We start from the raw sequence: 19,438 nt of genomic DNA on the forward strand, positions 1-19,438 counted from the left end.
GACTTATTGAGTTATAGACTGCCATACAGTACTTACTCCGAAGCCTCCACAATTCAGCTCATTATCCTGGTAGTTGGCAGGTGTTTGAAAGCCCTGCCTCCACATTGTACTACGACTTGGTGGGTCCCACAGACGACCATGTCCAGTGCCACTCGGGAGCATAGCTAGCAGGCACGTACTGATGCACTGTATCGTAATGAGGAAAGACTTCATTTCGTCTCTTTCTCTACACCTGGAAAGGCAGGCGGGAAATGTTTATCATAACAGTGCAATTAAAACAGTCATCTTATAGAATTTAATATTTAAAGGGCCTTCTGGAGATTTGTCATTTATAGTCACGTGGTGTGTGTATAAACGGTTTTCATACCATTTTTAAACACGTCAATAACCCTCAGCTAACATAGACTCCAAGAAATCCCCAATTAACAAATGACAAGTATTTATCATGTTTAAATATTTCTTTTTATTTATCTTCCATTTTTGTTAGGTTACCTCCCCAGCTCACATATAGTAAATAATTTTGGTTCTGTCCCTTGAACACTCTTGCCAGAACTAAAAGTAACGAGCAGATTCTGTTTCATCAGGCGTCTCTCTGGTTTCATTAAGCATTAAATCATGGTTTCAATCTAGTTATCTTAAGGTCATAATTGGATATATTTTAGCTCTTAGAACTTTCAAGTGGAAATATATAAGGGTTGTCTTCCAGTGTGAAGATAAATGAAGATTGCAGTATTCAGCTGCGACTTACATATTTTACCATATCAAAGGCAGACATAACCATTGCCAGCCCGTGGTCTAACGATACTGTTCTAAACAAATGTATAATTTTTCACATATAATGGTATCAACGCTTCTTACCTTGATAAATGTATAACCCTCTAACTCCATGGACCAGCATCAAGTAGGACATTTACATTTAATATAAAATAGTAGTAGACAAAATGAGACTCAAGAGGGACAACTACAAACAAAAAATTGTGCCTGAAAATTATAGGTCAAGATTGTGAGTGAAACATAGCGCTGAAGTAGCTACAGAAATAAAGAAACAATTTGCCTGTTTATGATACAAGCTGCCATTGGCCGCGGTGGAGGATGAATTATATTATACATTGTAAGTACAAGGTAAATTGGCACACACAAAAATTATTTAGCTGTGTTTATATTTCTTGTAATATTTTAATTTCTAGCACGCAGGCATTACAGTTAGATTAACATTCTCTGAAGAAAAAAAACACTATTTTATATACTTTAAAAAATCTAAATAATGTCTGAACACATTGAATGAGACTTACAAGAATTGAAATCTATCTCGATAGTCCACAGATGACTGTCTCTAGAAACAAGAGCTCTTTCAAAGAAATATTTGTTGTACTGTCCCTTGAGGCGGCTATTAACTGACTGAACTGGTTTGTTTTACTTATAGGGTTATAGAGACGACAACTGTGACGTCACGTACAAATGATTCATTGAAAGGGTAGGGGGAGGAAGGCAGTAGTCTTTTTTTTTTGTCGCATGTTTTTTGTTTTTGTTTTGTCATTTCTTAAGTTATCTATTAAAAAAAATATATGGACTGATTTGGTCTGACTACTTGACAGTGACCTACTAGATACACTCGACGCCCAGGAAATAATCTTTTGACATGACCTACACGTTCTCTGTTGTCTGCTAGTCAGCTGATCAAGATACTGTGATACTTTGTTTACTCTAGCCGGAAGGAAATTCGATTTGAGCGGTCATGTGCGATATACTAAACAACTACCTTATTCTATGTACGAGATACTTAACAACTAACTTATTCTATGTACGAGATACTAAACAACTAACTTATTCTAACCTTGTACCATCTTTAAATGCAAATTACGTCGTTACGTTTAAAAGTCCATTTGTTTTGGTGATTTGGATTTAAGTCTGTGGGGTTGAGAGACTGAGGGTTGGAGAGATGTAACCATCGAGCCACATCTGGCCCTGACCTCTGTGACTTTTCGAACCATGACAAAAACAACAAATTCAACTCTGATTGTTCAATGATATAACTGGCATATTGTCTAATTGTTAAAAGAACTAATGCAAAAGTCAATAATAATTTAATGCTTATATACTTTTTATTTTACTGCTAATAAACTCGCTGTTAAATTTCCAAGTAATATTTATAACAAAAAAATTGGATTGTTTAACAATCTATCCGAAATTTTTCAATAAAACACATCAATAAAAGAAACATGGCTGCTGTCTGCTTAACAGGACACCAAAGGATCTAAAAGTGCTAAACATTCCGACACTAAACAAAATGGCGACTTCTCTGTGTGAGGCTAGGATCCGCTTGTTGGCAGGAAATTGGCAGATAAAGTTGCCAAAGAAAAAGTCAAAATTTTTCTTCATAAAGTTCGTATTAAAGATAAGGAGGAAAGGAAAGCCCATGTGTTAATTGTGACGTTATATTGTAGCAGCCAGGAAGACAATAAGTCATCATTGCTACAAATACCAACTTGAAGAGGACAACTTTCTTTAGGGCTCGTTGCGTGCTAAGAAAGTCAATCAGAGCGTATATAGACAATGTTGACACCGGTGTTTGCACTAGTAGCAACAGTATCACAATAGTCTCCTTCTTCTGCTGATGGTCAATTCGAGAAGAACTGTATGCTTGCTACAGTGACTGAAGCTACTACTGATAACTTCAAGTTGTTGAGCTGTTTCTGTGCTAGTAATGACGAGATCTGAAGAACTAGAAGCTAATTGATTTCACAATGAACATTAACAACTGAGAAGAAGAAAAGCTGGTTTTAAAAGCTGGTTTTGAAAATGACATTTCCGACTTTGCAAATAAAATAAACTCGCAGAAATCACACTAAAAATAAACAAGTTAAAAAACTGTTAATTCACTTGAGGAATAATATTTACTATTTTCATATTTACATAACAATTTGAGATTCATTAAGAAGACACGTACTAATTGACTCTACACCCTGATCTCCTTTTCAAAAGATAACTATTTGACGTAACTTGTTTTTAAAAAAACTATTCCTGTAATGTTGTAATGATAATTCTAGGATGGCGTATATATTGTGACGTAGTCACTACTTCCGGGCATGATAACTTTATGTCGCTGCATATAGAGAACGTGAACCAACCCATCCACAGAGAGTTGATCAATGAATGACGTCATTCCAACTTCCCATCTCATATTCAACAGTTTATTTGGTTCATAAAAAAACAACGTCAAGTCCTTGGGTACAATGAATTAGAACATGCTGATATCTGCCTACGAGACATTCCCTTGAAAGATAACAGGAACATATAGAGAACAAGAGAAGAAGTCTGTCTTTCAAGCTTTGGTCTACATCGTGAACAAGGAAATCAAAACAAAACAGAAAACTGTACAAGAAATAAAGATGTTATTATTGACATATCTCTCACCATTTTAGTTTTTTCCCCCATTTTTCATGAGTTCAGCCTTTGATTACTTGACAATCAGTTCTAAATCAACAACTAACATTGTAGAGTTTAGTATTACAAAATTTGTGTAGGCTTGTCTTAAATGAAATATCACGTGATGGGATGTTTAAAATTATAAAAATTTCTACCATGTGTTGGTTTAGCAAAGAAAAATAAAAAGCTCCTAGAAAGCGTTGACTTCTGGAAAGAGCTCATCTAAACTGAAGGAATGGGAGAGCCCCAATCCAATGGAAGGTCACAAGAAAACCCTCGACTTGAGTTATTGCATCTACGATTTGTCTTCCAGGCTGTCAACCATTAATACTCTAGCCTTGGAGATTATAAAGGATTAAGGGGGGATTAGTGAGTGGAAGGTATATGGGAATATCTGTAGTCAACAAAATCTTTGAGTTTGTTTTGGGTTAGAGACGATGGTCACTTCATTGTCACAACGCATGGTGAAATTATATTTTTCATTTTTCTTCTGGTTTTTGAGATCTGAATGTGACAGACGGACATTTTGTACAAACCTAATAGAGGCTTTTCCCCTTACGGGGATCGCTAAAAAGTGCGTTTCGAAAATGTCGTATTGACAATAAGTTTTGGAGGATGATATATCTCTCTCACTTTTTTGTTTTAATATTGGTCAACTTTAAATTGTTGTTCAACACGTCTTAACAAGGACTAAAAATAGTACAGATTTATTATTTATATTAGAGCATTGATATATAAATATAAATAAATAAATATATATTCCTTTTTCGGTTTTGTCCAAATTTTCCTAATCAAAGTTCGAAGAGTGAAACCTTTATGGTGATCTGGTGGTGGCAGCACTAAAGAAGATTTTCGATTTGTTTCAAATCTATACTGTCCAAATACAAGAACATTTTCTGTTGAAACAAATGTTTCATTCTCCAAGTGTTGAATTCAAAAGAATAATTTGACTAAAACTAGTTAGTAATTCGTCCTAGAGACATTCATACATATAAAATACATCAGAAACTTTGGTGAAAACAAAAGATAAGTGTTGAATTAAAAGTGAGTGACTAACTAGCAGGTGAGGGACTAACTAACAGGTGAGGGACTAACTAACAGGTGAGCGACTAACTAACATGTGAGTGACTAACTAACAGGTGAGTGACTAACTAACAGGTGAGGGACTAACTATTAGGTGAGGGACTAACTAACAGGTGAGTGACTAACTAACACGTGAGGGACTAACTAACAGGTGAAGGACTAACTAACAGGTGAGGGATTAACTAACAGGTGAGGGACTAACTAACAGGTGAGGGATTAACCAACAGATGAAGGACTAACTAACAGGTGAGGGATTAACCAACAGATGAAGGACTAACTAACAGGTGAGGGATTAACCAACAGATGAAGGACTAACTAACAGGTGAGGGATTAACCAACAGATGAAGGACTAACCAACAGGTGAGGGACTAAGAAAAATTAACAAATTAACCCTTGATTGCCTAAATAGCAAAAGTGACTAACTAAAAGGTGATTAACAAACTAACAGATGATTGGCTAACTAATAATTGATTGACTAACTACAGGTGCTTTACAAACTAAAGGACGAGTGGCTCAATGACAGGTGATTGACTTCTTACCTGTTGATTAATAAACTAATAGAAGGGCTTACAGGCTTAGAGTATAACTAAAAGGTGAGTGACTCACTTAAATAAGTGTAATAATGAGTAGAGTGACTAGGTAACTTGTGGTTGAGTAACAGGTGAGTAACTAAAGAACAGGTGCGGAACTAACAGGTGAGGGACTAACTTATTTATATTAACTTCAGGTGAGTTATCACTAACAGATTGGTGACAAAGTAACAAGGGAGTGATAGGCAGTTCAGTGACTAACTATCAGGTGAGCGAATAACTAAACGTTGACGAAGATCTGACTGACTAACAAACATGTGATATAAAACAGGTGAATTACTAACAGGGGAGCAGACATTATACTTACTTAGTGCTTAAACACAATATACGGTTTTTGCCGTAACGTGAAAATAACGTATGATCTTTTCTCGTGTCGTGAGTAACTTCCACGAAATGTTCTCATGCTGTATCTAGATATCCCACAGTTTATTTTGTGACATGCTGTATCTAGATATCCCACAGTTTATTTTGTGACATGCTGTATCTAGATATCCCACAGTTTATTTTGTGACATGCTGTATCTAGATATCCCACAGTTTATTTTGTGACATGCTGTATCTAGATATCCCACAGTTTATTTTGTGACATGCTGTATCTAGATATCCCACAGTTTATTTTGTGACATGCTGTATCTAGATATCCCACAGTTTATTTTGTGACATGCTGTATCTAGATATCCCATAGTTTATTTTGTGACATGCTGTATCTAGATATCCCACAGTTTATTTTGTGACATGCTGTATCTAGATATCCCACAGTTTATTTTGTGACATGCTGTATCTAGATATCCTACAGTTTATTTTGTGACATGCTGTATCTAGATATCCCACAGTTTATTTGTGACATGCTGTATCTAGATATCCCACAGTTTATTTGTGACATGCTGTATCTAGATATCCCACAGTTTATTTGTGACATGCTGTATCTAGATATCCCACAGTTTATTTGTGACATGCTGTATCTAGATATCCCACAGTTTATTTGTGACATGCTGTATCTAGATACCCCACAGTTTATTTTGTGACATGCTGTATCTAGATATCCCACAGTTTATTTGTGACATGCTGTATCTAGATATCCCACAGTTTATTTTGTGACATGCTGTATCTAGATATCCCACAGTTTATTTTGTGACATGCTTTCTCTAGATATCCCACAGTTTATTTTGTGACATGCTGTCTCTAGATATCCCACAGTTTATTTTGTGACATGCTGTCTCTAGATATCCCACAGTTTATTTTGTGACATGCTGTCTCTAGATATCCCACAGTTTATTTTGTGACATGCTGTATCTAGATATCCCACAGTTTATTTTGTGACATGCTGTCTCTAGATATCCCACAGTTTATTTGTGACATGCTGTATCTAGATATCCCACAGTTTATTTTGTGACATGCTGTATCTAGATATCCTACAGTTTATTTTGTGACATGCTGTATCTAGATATCCCACAGTTTATTTTGTGACATGCTGTATCTAGATATCCCACAGTTTATTTTGTGACATGCTGTATCTAGATATCCCACAGTTTATTTTGTGACATGCTGTATCTAGATATCCCACAGTTTATTTTGTGACATGCTGTATCTAGATATCCCACAGTTTATTTTGTGACATGCTGTATCTAGATATCCCACAGTTTATTTTGTGACATGCTTTGAAAGATGAATTGTAAACTGTCTATTATCGCCGCCATGAAAAGAATTAAAGAAATTGTTTCTTTTGGGTGCGCTCCATTTATCAGTGGAGAGAAGTGTGTTCTATACAATATGTGAAGCTTTGAAGGAGGACAAAGTCCTTCATTATTTCCGAATGTCTATTCATTGAATCTAGAATGGCTGCATTTCAAAGTACACGCACTGTGTCAGTTGTCCGGGAAACTGCCGTGACTCAAGTTTGGATCAATGTATTTTTTTCCGTGGTTCTTCTTGTTGTAGCTAATTCCAAATGCTGGTTTTTCTATGTCGATATAGAAAGTTAGGACAAATACTCTGATTCTGCAATATTAAACTTCTCCAGTTTAGAGAATACTATTGTGAAATAGCCAAACGAAAAGTGTATATCAGCCCACACAGGAAAAGAGTATACCAGCCCAGGTAGGAAAAGTGTATACCAGCCCAGGTAGGAAAAGTGTATACCAGCCCAGGTAGGAAAAGTGTATACCAGCCCAGGTAGGAAAAGTGTATACCAGCCCAGGTAGGAAAAGTGTATACCAGCCCAGGTAGGAAAAGTGTATACCAGCCCAGTTAGGAAAATTGTATACCAGCCCAGGTAGGAAAAGTGTATAGCAGCCCAGGTAGGAAAAGTGTATACCAGCCCAGGTAGGAAAAGTCTATACTGTACATTTGCTCTAATAATGTATTGTTATGTGTAATTCACAACTCTAAAACTGATTTCCTCACGGATAATAGAGATAATTATGTAGACCTCACAAACAACTGAAGCCTTTTGGTGAAAGACGTAAGAACTCCATAGTTAATTATTGGTTGTCAAGAGCATAGTGGTATTTGTAATTTCCCCCCCCCCCCCATAGAAGGCCTGGAAATTGTGAAAGCTTATACGGTATTATTTTACATGATTCTGTGTTTGGCACAGATTTAAGCAGCCATCAATCATTAGTTTGGAAAAGACTTGTCCCAGGTGGATAATATAAGAGAAAGACTTGCCCCGAAATTTTATTTTTTTTCTTTCAAAATATAAGAGTCTTAATGCTGAGACAATCTGAGGCAAACATTTTTCGTAGCAGTGCGATATTTGTTCACCTCTACTATTTTGTCCAAGTCTAGCTTTGTTCACATCTACTATTGTGTCCAAGCCTAGCTTTGTTCACAACTACTATTGTGTCCAAGCCTAGCTTTGTTCACATCTACTATTGTGTCCAAGGCATGCTTACAAAAAAAAAAAAATTAAAAGAAATGGGTAAACCTAGACCTAGGTAAAATAAACTCAAAACACAACTCTCTTTCGTAGCAGTATTTTAGAAAACAACTATACATTTCGTAACGTGAGTCAAGCTTTGATCTTGAAGTTCATTGTCAAGATATGAATGTTTCAAAGCGCAGTACGACCATTTTTTCGTCACGGTGAAAAGTGAAAGCTTATATGCCCTTCTTAACATTTTCAAGTGCATGTTTTTTTCCCCTTTACAGATAAGACTATGACTAAGACTAAAACTGCTTTATTGATCCTTACGGAAATTTGTTGTGATTACAAGGACACTTTTCTCATATAAAGACAACACAACAGAAAAATACACATAAATACAACAGACAACATAAAGAGTTCATTCAGCGACTACACACAGGCATCTTGGTGCATTTCATGTTCCCTGATCAATGAGTGGCGGTGATAGAGTCTGACCGAGTGAGGTACGAACGAGTTTTTGTACCGCTCTGTTCTTGTTTTAATTGACCACTTCGCGACGACCTGACGTAGTTCTGATGGAGCGGGTGGCTGTTGTTTTCCAAGATTTTTTTCGATTTTTCTTAGGCACTTTTGTTCAAAAAGTTCATTTAAATGTGTTAATGTTGTGAGTGTAATTTTTGATGCTTTTTTATGATGTTTTCTAGACGTCGCAACAGTTTAGATGAGGCGTTGCCTTGCCAACAAGTTATTCCGTATGTTAGCAGATTTTGTATAGTCGCGCAGTAAAAAGTGATTGATATGTATGTGAACTGGTATGTACGTGAGCTGGTATGAATGTGAGCTGGTATGTCTGTGAGTTGGAATGTATGTGAGCTGGTATGTATGTAAGCTGTAAACATTCCAGCCCACATACATACCAGCTCACGTATATACCAGCTCACAAACATACAAGCTCACATACCAGCTCACATACATATCAGCTCACATACAAGCTTTTATACATACCAGCTGTTATACATACCGGCTTAGATTCATAACTGCTCATATACATACCATCTTACATACGTCCAGCTCACATACACACCAGCTCATACATACTAGCTCACACACATACCAGTTCACATACATATCAGCTTACATATATACCAGTTCACATACAAATCAGCTTACATAACAGCTCACATACGTACCAGATCACATACCAGCTCGCATACATACCAGCTCACATACAAACCAGCTTACATACATACCAGCTCACATACATAACCTACTTACATACCAGCTCACATATATAACAGCTCACATACCAGATCACATACATACCAGCTCACATACATACCAGCTCACATACATTCCAACTCACAGACATACCAGCTCACGTACATACCAGCTCACATACATATCAGCTCACATACATACTAGTTCACATACACAACAGCTCACATACATACTAGTTCACATACACAACAGCTCACATACATACTAGTTCACATACACAACAGCTCACATACATACTAGAAAACGTACATGCCAGCTCACATACATAATAGCTCACACACATACCAGCTCACGTATTTACCAGCTCACATACATACCAGCTAACATACCAGCTAATATACATATTAGCTCACATACAAACTCTAATACATACCAGCTCAAAATAATATCTGCTTACATACACACTAGCTTTCATACAAACCACCTTACATACATACCAGCTCATATACATACCTGGTCACATGCATACAAGCGCATATAAACGTAACAACTCATATACATATACATAAGGTTAGGGTTAGGGTTACGGTTCACATACCAGTTCACATACATATATGCTCACATACGCACCAGCTCACATACATACTAGATCACGTACATAACAGCTTACATATATACCAGTTTACATACATATCAGCTTACATAACAGCTCACATACTTACCAGCTCACATACCATCCCGCATACATGCCAGCTCACTCACATACCATCTCACACACATACCATCTCAAACACATAACATCTCATATACATACCAGCTCACATACAAACCTGCTCACATACCAGCTCACATACATAACGGTTCACATACATACCAGCTCACAAACCAGCTCACATACATAACAACTCACATACATATACATAGGGTTAGGGTTCCCATGCCAGTTCACATACATAAATGCTCACATACATTCCAGAACACAAACATACCAGCTCACAAATATCCCAGCTCACACCCATACCAGCTCACGTATATACTAGATCACATACATGCCAGCTCACATACATATCAGCCCACATACAAACCCGGTTCACACACATACCAGCTCACACATATAACAGCTCACATACATACCAGCTCACATACATACCAGCTCACATACATACTAGTTCACATACACAACATCTCACATACATGCCAGCTCATATACCAACTCACATACATACCAGCTCATAAACCAACTCACATACCAACTCACATACATACTAGCTCATATACCAACTCACATACATACTAGCTCATATACCAACTCACATACATACCAGCTCATAAACCAACTCACATACTAGCTCATATACCAACTCACATACATTCCAGCTCACATACATACCAGCTCACATACTAGCTCACATACATATTAGCTCACTTATATACCAGCTCACATAGGCCTAAATAACAGTTCACATACAGATAGACGGTTGGGTTCTTTTAATTTGTTGACACATTCCAATACGTAAACTCAATTAATTTAAGCGACATCAGCATATTTTGGTCTTGTCCGTTGGTGCCCAGTAAAACGGACAAAAATGCGAGTCATGGCATGTACTGGCTGGTTCAACAACTTACTCACGATGCAATGACATTTTATTTCTTAGTTCCGTTAATTGAACTTTTTTTTTTTTGCTTCTGTGCAATTACATTGGAATATTTCACTTTGTAATAAACTTCATCATCCACTTCATTTCAATATATCCTTGGTTTGAAAAGGATGGTTCAAGTGTAGTGACTAAGACACAGTGTACGTACACTTTACTTTACCTAAGTGTTGCTAAATCTGGTCATTTCATTCTGAATGTGGAAATCTGCTAGGGCTGTCTAGGTTGCCCGATGTTTCAAAATTTCATTTTGCTGTTTAGCTCTTAAAATAACAAAAACCTATTTTTGACTGGGTAGGTTATATAGATAAAAAATACTCTTAACAAAACAGTTATTTATACAAGCGTCATTACAGGGAGCCTTGTTTGAAATCGTTTTGTGACTTCAATCCATTAAAATCTTCTTCGGAGACACAAACTATTAATACAATATTAATACAATTGTAGCACATCTATATTTATATATACACACACGCATATATTGAATGTACCCGGAACTGGGAAACAAGATATCTACCAATAGTAACAACATTGTGAGAAGGAGCGTGCAGGGTCGGCATTAAGAATTGCGGGGCCTAATTATTGAATGCGTGCGAGGCCCACTATTCTTTTTTTTTTTTCAAATAAAAATTATTACTATTAATTAGATCATTATACCAACAATTGTTATACAAGACTTATTAAACTTATTAAAGTTACGTCAATTGTACCGAAGCAGGACGTTTTGGCGTCGCCGTTTTTGCGACGCCGTTTTGGCCCCGCCGTTTTGGCGCGAAGGTCGTTTTGGCGCGAGCCGTTTTGGCGACGGGACGTTTTGGCGCGAAATACATTATGTACGTTTATTGTATTATTTCTTTTAAAAAAATTATTCATATCTATGTTTTGCATGAGTGTTTGTGCTAAGACATATTTTTCACGTACTAAATGTAAATGTGTGTTTGTTTTTCACATCATTTTATTTAATAAACATTTTGGCTTGTGTAGGGGCACCCTCAAAACTTCTCTGAAAGCTTTCAGCATTGACCCAGCTACCTGGGAAACAAAAGCACATGATAAAGCATCATGGCGTCTCGATGTGAAAACTATCGCACAAATTGCTGAGGAAAAGAGAACAGCGCTGGCAGAAGGAAAGTAAGGCCAATGACACTAGCTACATCTGGAATAACCTGCCCAGTGTGCGGCCGAACATTCCGGCTCACATGGGTCTCACCAGCCACATGAGGAGGCATAAAACCCCAGTGCAAAGCCCTCAGCCCCCTGGATGACAAAGTGGTCATCATCGAACCACGATGGACGAACTATAGATCTAGAATCTAGTGCAATAATACATGACGAATGACGAGGGACAATTATTCCTCCATATTTTCCTGATTAAAACATGAATACATTTAATGAGAAATACAAATTTACTTATTAGAAAACTTATTTTTGCATTTATACAAGTTGTACGTTCAAGTATATTAACACTAAAAAACATTTATGTGGATTTCATTATTCTGTAAAAACCAGAGTGGGTAAAAGTAATATGTATATATATATATATAAAGAAAAAAAAACTTTTTAAAAATACGCTTATTAAATGGAAAGAAACGCTAATTACTGACATATATCTCTAAATGGCTGGGTTTAGCTCCCTTTCTGTTATATACAATCCAAATTAAATAATTACCACGAGATAATAATTGATTAACTAATTGGTTAATTTTTCAATTGGTTCATGTATTGTCATCTATTATGAATAATTATGCAAAATGTCAATTTGTTCCGGAAGTGGGAAGTGGAAGAAAAAAAAAACGTGTACAAAACGTAAATATCTAGAACTATCAAATAGTCTAAGCGCAATGGGCCGTGATTGATCCACTGGCTGACATCGCTAATTCTCTCATTTGCCATGGACGAAAACATACGAAAATTTAATAAGTTACTACTTTCCGTGTGTCTATAATCACTAAGCAATTTCAAGATCTAAAGCACAGCAGTTAAATTGACGAAACAAGATTTTATTCTCAGATACAACACTCACTTCTTTTATGTGAAATCTAGCATCACATATTCCGATCTTTTTTAGCCCCACGAAAAGTAAATTCGACTTTAAAAACTTGTACTATTATACTTCCCGCATGGAAATCAAAACCGTTTGACCAATCTGAAAAACACTCGGCATAAATGTTCCTTAGATCACGCTGGAGACCGCAGTATATGTTTAATGTCCCTTCCACAAATGGAAGGCCTTAAAAATAAAAAGAAACACTAAATTTATTTCTATTAAAAAACTTAACGTTTTAACAAATCGGGTAAACCCGTTTTTACAGTATTTTATATTTGATATTAATAAATCGGCTGAACGGGTAAACCCATTTTCACACGCTACTTTTATTTGTATGACAAACGCTAAAAAAATGTGAAGGGTACATTCGTATTGTTAGACATAGATTGAAATTAAATCCACAAGATCAGTAATACCCATACAATGATCCGCAGGCCGTAGGTCATATCCGGCTAGTGTATATACATAAACACAGGGTTAGGTCAATCAATAGAGTGCCAGACATTCTATCAGAAGTTAAGTGGTTCGAATCTCCAATCGCACGATAATTTTTATTTTATAAATATTTTCTAAAAAATGTTTTTGACTATTTAATATAAGTAATTCTATCTATGTAAAAGTTGAAACGGAATCTATAACTGATGCTGTTTAAAAAATATTTCAATACAAAGCTTAAAAGTCGAAGAAAACTCATAGATCTATGTTGTATGTAGGACTATTTTCAAAGGCGTAGAATTGTGTATGTGTGTGTGTGTATGAGGGGGATAAGTTATCGAATCCACTGGCAAAAATGTGTGTAACATTATAAAGCGGGCCGTGGAGTTAGATTAACAGATACCAAATACTGAAGTTTAAGCGTTTTGAAGAAAAGGGATGGGGGGGGGGACGAAAAAAGATCGGAATATGTGATATATCACATACCAGAAGTGAGTATGTTTGGGTGGGCCATTCCAATAAAACGTAACATACTAATATTATACACTGACCTAACAGGGGTTGTTGAAATACAAGATGTTCAATTCAATAAGATGTTTTTTTAAAGTCGCTGCCGTATTTCTAAATATTGCAAGATTTGTTTCCAATAATAATCAATTAACACTGATGATTACTTATTTTTATTATTAATTAATGTGTTGTCATTGACGATGAATATCTTTACATAATTTCAACCTGATCAGAGAATGAGAAGTGGTCGATTGGCAGAAAAAGTGTAAAAGAATCCATCCAGACAGACAGACCGACAGAGTATAAGCTTTGTAAAAATGTGTTCTTTCTAATAGAGGTTATCAAATATGATACGTCAAATTGCAAAAGTTCAAAGGTAAAGTAAATGTAAAGTAAGGTACCATCCCAGAGCTTGCAATCTACAGGGGCAGAGGATCTACTGGCCCACCGTTATGAGGCGAGCATAATGACCGCCTTCAGGCTCCACCAAATACTGTCAGGTTACCATTAGAGCTGGGTGGATTTAGGGGCGACTTAAAAATTTTTTTTACTGACATTGGAACCGGAGACAAGATGGTGCGCAAGCCAAGCGCTTTACCACTCCAGGCCCCCAGTGAATTGAAAGTGAATACACAAATGACTGTGTCACAGAAATCATTGAAATGTGACAAGTGAATACACAAATGACTGTGTCACAGAAATCACAGAAATGTGACAAGTGAATACACAAATGACTGTGTCACAGAAATCACTGAAATGTGACATGTGAATACACAAATGTCAGTGTCACAGAAATGTGACAAGTGAATACACAAATGACAGTGTCACAGAAATCACAGAAATGTGACAAGTGAATGACATTCTCTAATGTGTGTCAGTTTATATTTCCAGGGGAAATGATAGAATAAAATCCATAATTATAATCCTTTTTACTTCCATCAGATTGTCTTTCGGTCAGTAGGAAATATTTCACATCTAAGATGTAGTCCTTCACTTATACAATTGTGTACATCCACCAGAAGCTATCACATAAAGTCACATTCTACTGATCACATGACTGATAAGTTGTTTTTATGTTGATCTATACAACTCACCTGCTTGTAATTCCAGAAGTTTCTCTAGTACTAAACAGGTGTCATCACGTACACTAACACTGCCCGATCTTGTGAAGGCAGTTACCTTCGTCCAGTGGACCAACTAGAGCTAATGACTTGAGATGTGCGCCCCATTATATGAAGTGTGCATTGAGTTCTCAGCTGGGATTGGCTACAAGAAAACGTACTAAAATATGTATCTACAGATTTATCTAGCGAATCATTCTCACTACAATGCAGATTTATTACCTGTGTTGATAGAAACATTACAATCTGAAAGCCAAGCGTTGCTATCAAAGAAGTGAAACGTTTTATACAAGTCCTATTAGAACTAAGAAGTAGTATAACTTCAATTCAAAAGATAACAAAAATAAAATAAAAACATCAATATAATAGTTTTGCTATTTCAATGTAAGTGTGTGTGTGTCATAGGGTGTGCTAACTGACCTGAGAAAACGAAAGTAAATAAGGGCAAATCCAATACTTTGTTTTCATCTGATCCGCGACCTAAAGGAATGTGTTTCGTCAGTCTGAGAATCACTGCACTATATCATTCCTGAGAGTCCAAACATTAGAAAACTAGGTCAGAACATGTTGATTTTGTATTGTTGTTCTGAAACTATTGTGTAATGGGACACATGCAATGTTGACATAAGAATAACTAGATATGAGAGCCAATCTCTTTATGAATGCATCAGGATGTAGATCATATGTTTACATGGTAAATGAATCGAAATATTTCTACTGTCCATGTTAATTCACTTTCAACCTGGATCAGACTATTCAGACTTTCACTTTCCAGCAGTAATGGTGACACAACAAGATTTGAGCTGCGACTATTAGGGTTGCTTACACTCTCTGATTTTGACTGAGACACTAAGTTACTTCCAAACTAGAGAGATTACAATTTCGCTTTGATAAGTCTGTAAGTCTGTCCCTTGTATGTATTGACATCTTTAAACCTGCTCCATCCAAAGCAAAATACGTATTCTTTTTGTAACTGCATTACAAAGTCAAAATGTGTAACAATAATATACATGTAAATTGTTGTTAGGTCATTGCAGATCGTAGTTATAAAGATAAGTGCTTTGCAATTATTATAAGTAAAATTGTTTTTAAATGTTTAAATAAAAACAACCTTTTGAAATGAGAAATATCATTATGTTGAACCGGTTAAGACTATGTTCCAGCTAAGGAAATGTACTCACGAACATTTATTGTTATTGTGAACTTTTCTATAGTCTTTTTTTTTTTTACTTCATGTATTGTTCACCTGTTGTGGTTACTTCATGTATTGTTCACCTGTTGTGGTTACTTCATGTATTATTGTTCACCTGTTGTGGTTACTTCATGTATTGTTCACCTGTTGTGGTTACTTCATGTATTGTTCACCTGTTGTGGTTACTTCATGTATTGTTCACCTGTTGTGGTTACTTCATGTATTGTTCACCAGTTGTGGTTACTTCATGTATTGTTCACCTGTTGTGGTTACATCATGTATTGTTCACCTGTTGTGGTTACTTCATGTATTGTTCACCTGTTGTGGTTACATCATGTATTGTTCACCTGTTGTGGTTACTTCATGTATTGTTCACCTGTTGTGGTTACTTCATGTATTGTTCACCTGTTGTGGTTACTTCATGTATTGTTCACCTGTTGTGGTTACTTCATGTATTGTTCACCTGTTGTGGTTACTTCATGTATTGTTCACCTGTTGTGGTTACTTCATGTATTGTTCACCTGTTGTGGTTACTTCATGTATTGTTCACCTGTTGTGGTTACTTCATGTATTGTTCACCAGTTGTGGTTACTTCATGTATTGTTCACCTGTTGTGGTTACTTCATGTATTGTTCACCTGTTGTGGTTACATCATGTATTGTTCACCTGTTGTGGTTACTTCATGTATTGTTCACCTGTTGTGGTTACTTCATGTATTGTTCACCTGTTGTGGTTACTTCATGTATTGTTCACCTGTTGTGGTTACTTCATGTATTGTTCACCTGTTGTGGTTACTTCATGTATTGTTCACCTGTTGTGGTTACTTCATGTATTGTTCACCAGTTGTGGTTACTTCATGTATTGTTCACCTGTTGTGGTTACTTCATGTATTGTTCACCTGTTGTGGTTACATCATGTATTGTTCACCTGTTGTGGTTACTTCATGTATTGTTCACCTGTTGTGGTTACTTCATGTATTGTTCACCTGTTGTGGTTACTTCATGTATTGTTCACCTGTTGTGGTTACTTCATGTATTGTTCACCTGTTTACATCAAGGAAGAAAACAACCTGGAGATGTTGATGACAGACGACACATACTAGAAAGGTCGTAACAAAACATTGTACACTAGTTGACTGTTGACCCACATTTCCTGGTCACATTTTTACATGATTTTGAACCATCGTGTTACAACGTTGAAGAAAGTTCTGGTATTACAAAAATGAGTCATACAATCTGACATCATCTGTCAAAGTCTAGCTGTACTGAGAAAGCTGAATAGTCAAAGTCTTGCTGTACTGAGAAAGCTGAATAGTTAAAATCTTGCTGTACTGAGAAAGCTGAATAGTCAAAGTCTTGCTGTACTGAGAAAGCTGAATAGTCAAAGTCTTGCTGTACTGAGAAAGCTGACTAGTCAAAGTCTCGTTTGTTTGTTGTTGTTTTTATCATCCAGTCTTTCTCTTTAAAGGATCAAACTTCTATGGGACATTGGTTCTTGCTCTTTAAAGGATCAAACTTCTATGGGACATTGGTTCTTGCTCTTTAAAGGATCAAACTTCTATGGGACATTGGTTTTTGTAGTTCATTGATTTTAAACCCCCCAAAAACAAAACACAAAATCAAACTTTATTCACGAAGAACTTGTGATGACCGAATTTCATAAAGACATGCTTTGATCAAATAATATGGAGGTCCATGACTAATAGTTAGGTCGAAGAAAGACTATATCAGCAAGCAGAACGATTACATTTAGGCATCTCGATTCCATGGCTAGGATCTTCAGCAGTTAGTGTCCAAGATTCGCAAGCATACAAGAATGTCGCCATGACCAAAACAAATTGGACTATCATATCCAGTTTTTAAGACACAAACGTGGGGGACGGAGCGACGGACAAATATCCCAGCAACTTTTACCACATCACATTTAGGCAATCAAGACCCAACTACAGGTCAACTAGAAGTAGACTTACGATGGAACCATCAAGACAGCATTATATAATAAGTAGAGAGAGAGAGAGACATAAGAAAAAACAAGGTTACAAAGACAGTTTGTGTTGAAACACAAATTCAAAATCGGCCCCCGAAGTGGCCCACCCAGGCAGGAAAAAAGTCATGGTTCAATATTTTCAAAAAGTATATCAGAATAAAATGACAGAGAAGAATGGAGAAAGAAGGTTGACAGATCTTGTATGATGCTAAATTAAGTGTACTATGGTGGGGTCTCTTGTGCTACAGTTCACGCGATAATATAAAAAACTACTTATTAATTGTTGTTTTAAATTATCTTCCACTTATATGCATACTAAATAGATTTTTTCTCTTAAAAAAGTAAACATTTTTTTTTATAAATGTAGTAGTTATGATGACAGAACTTACTTAACTTAATACAACTGTAAAAAGAAATTTGACAAAAATCTAAAACCGTTTGCATAAATGTGTTGAAAATATGGTAATTGGCCATCTTCCTTAATAAATAGCCTCCCGTGTATGTTACTATTAATAGTGAATAATTGTAAAAATGGTGTATTTTCATGAAAAAACTGCTTGCATATGCTTGCATAGTTGATTTTAAAATTAAATTTTTCGTTTTCAGGAAAGAAAAAAGTAGCCGTTGCATTAGAACTTTGAATGGTCTAAAATGATGTCGGATTTTCAATATCTGATTTAAACGTAACGGATGGAGGGACGGACGGACAGACAGACCACACAAAACTAATAGCGTCTATTCCCCTTTCGGAGGCCACTTAAAAGGCAAAATTCACTCTAAATGTTTTTTAAAAGCGTGCCCTAGGTTTCTTTTTTTTTTTTTTTGTAATTTGCCACCATTTTCAAGGTTAAGATCATTAATCCTGGTCAGAAGTTTTGTTTGAAGTGTCACACAACTTGAGGACTACACAAATGTGAATGACTTGACGTAAACACAGCACATACGTGACGTCATGGAAGAGGTCAATAAAACTCATCACAAAAACAACTATAACTATTTTGGGCGGTGGTGAAAAATTCGAACAAAGCAAGTACAGTAACAACTCTAATATGTGGACAAATAGTTGATTGTAATGACTAAACACAAGTCACCTAGCACGCATCTATCAGTCATTATCAGATATTAGATGTCCAGTTGACCATAGGAATCTCCACTGAATACGACAGAGATCTCGTATTTACATGTATGTGAGGCTAATCACCTTCATCTATCCTTTAGTCTGTTGAGCCGTTGGGGCACCACACATGATCTGTCGACTGTCACTCTCCACTCCTCTCTGATTTTCTCCCTGACTAGAATCTCTTTCACTG

At 36.2% G+C, this 19,438-nt stretch overlaps 1 protein-coding gene across 3 annotated transcripts in view; it reads right to left on the reverse strand.

Moving 5' to 3' along the window:
- The window catches only part of LOC106060241 (uncharacterized), a 38,261-nt gene that overhangs the window by 9,032 nt on the left and 9,791 nt on the right, over positions 1–19,438 (reverse strand). Inside the window, exons 1-2 of one of the 3 annotated variants that reach the window (XM_056012704.1) lie at positions 14,924–15,074; positions 37–232 (exon numbers count right to left, since the gene is read on the reverse strand). In XM_056012704.1, coding sequence (XP_055868679.1) covers positions 37–213 — 177 coding nt within the window. In that variant the 5' untranslated portion in view covers positions 214–232; positions 14,924–15,074. Of the gene's footprint in view, positions 1–36; positions 233–1,292; positions 1,449–14,923; positions 15,075–19,438 lie in introns of those variants that run through there. The other 2 variants (XM_056012705.1, XM_056012706.1) reach the window with 2 other exon arrangements.

This window comes from Biomphalaria glabrata, chromosome 15 (genome assembly GCF_947242115.1).
Source record: "Biomphalaria glabrata chromosome 15, xgBioGlab47.1, whole genome shotgun sequence".
Classification (NCBI taxonomy): domain Eukaryota; kingdom Metazoa; phylum Mollusca; class Gastropoda; family Planorbidae; genus Biomphalaria; species Biomphalaria glabrata.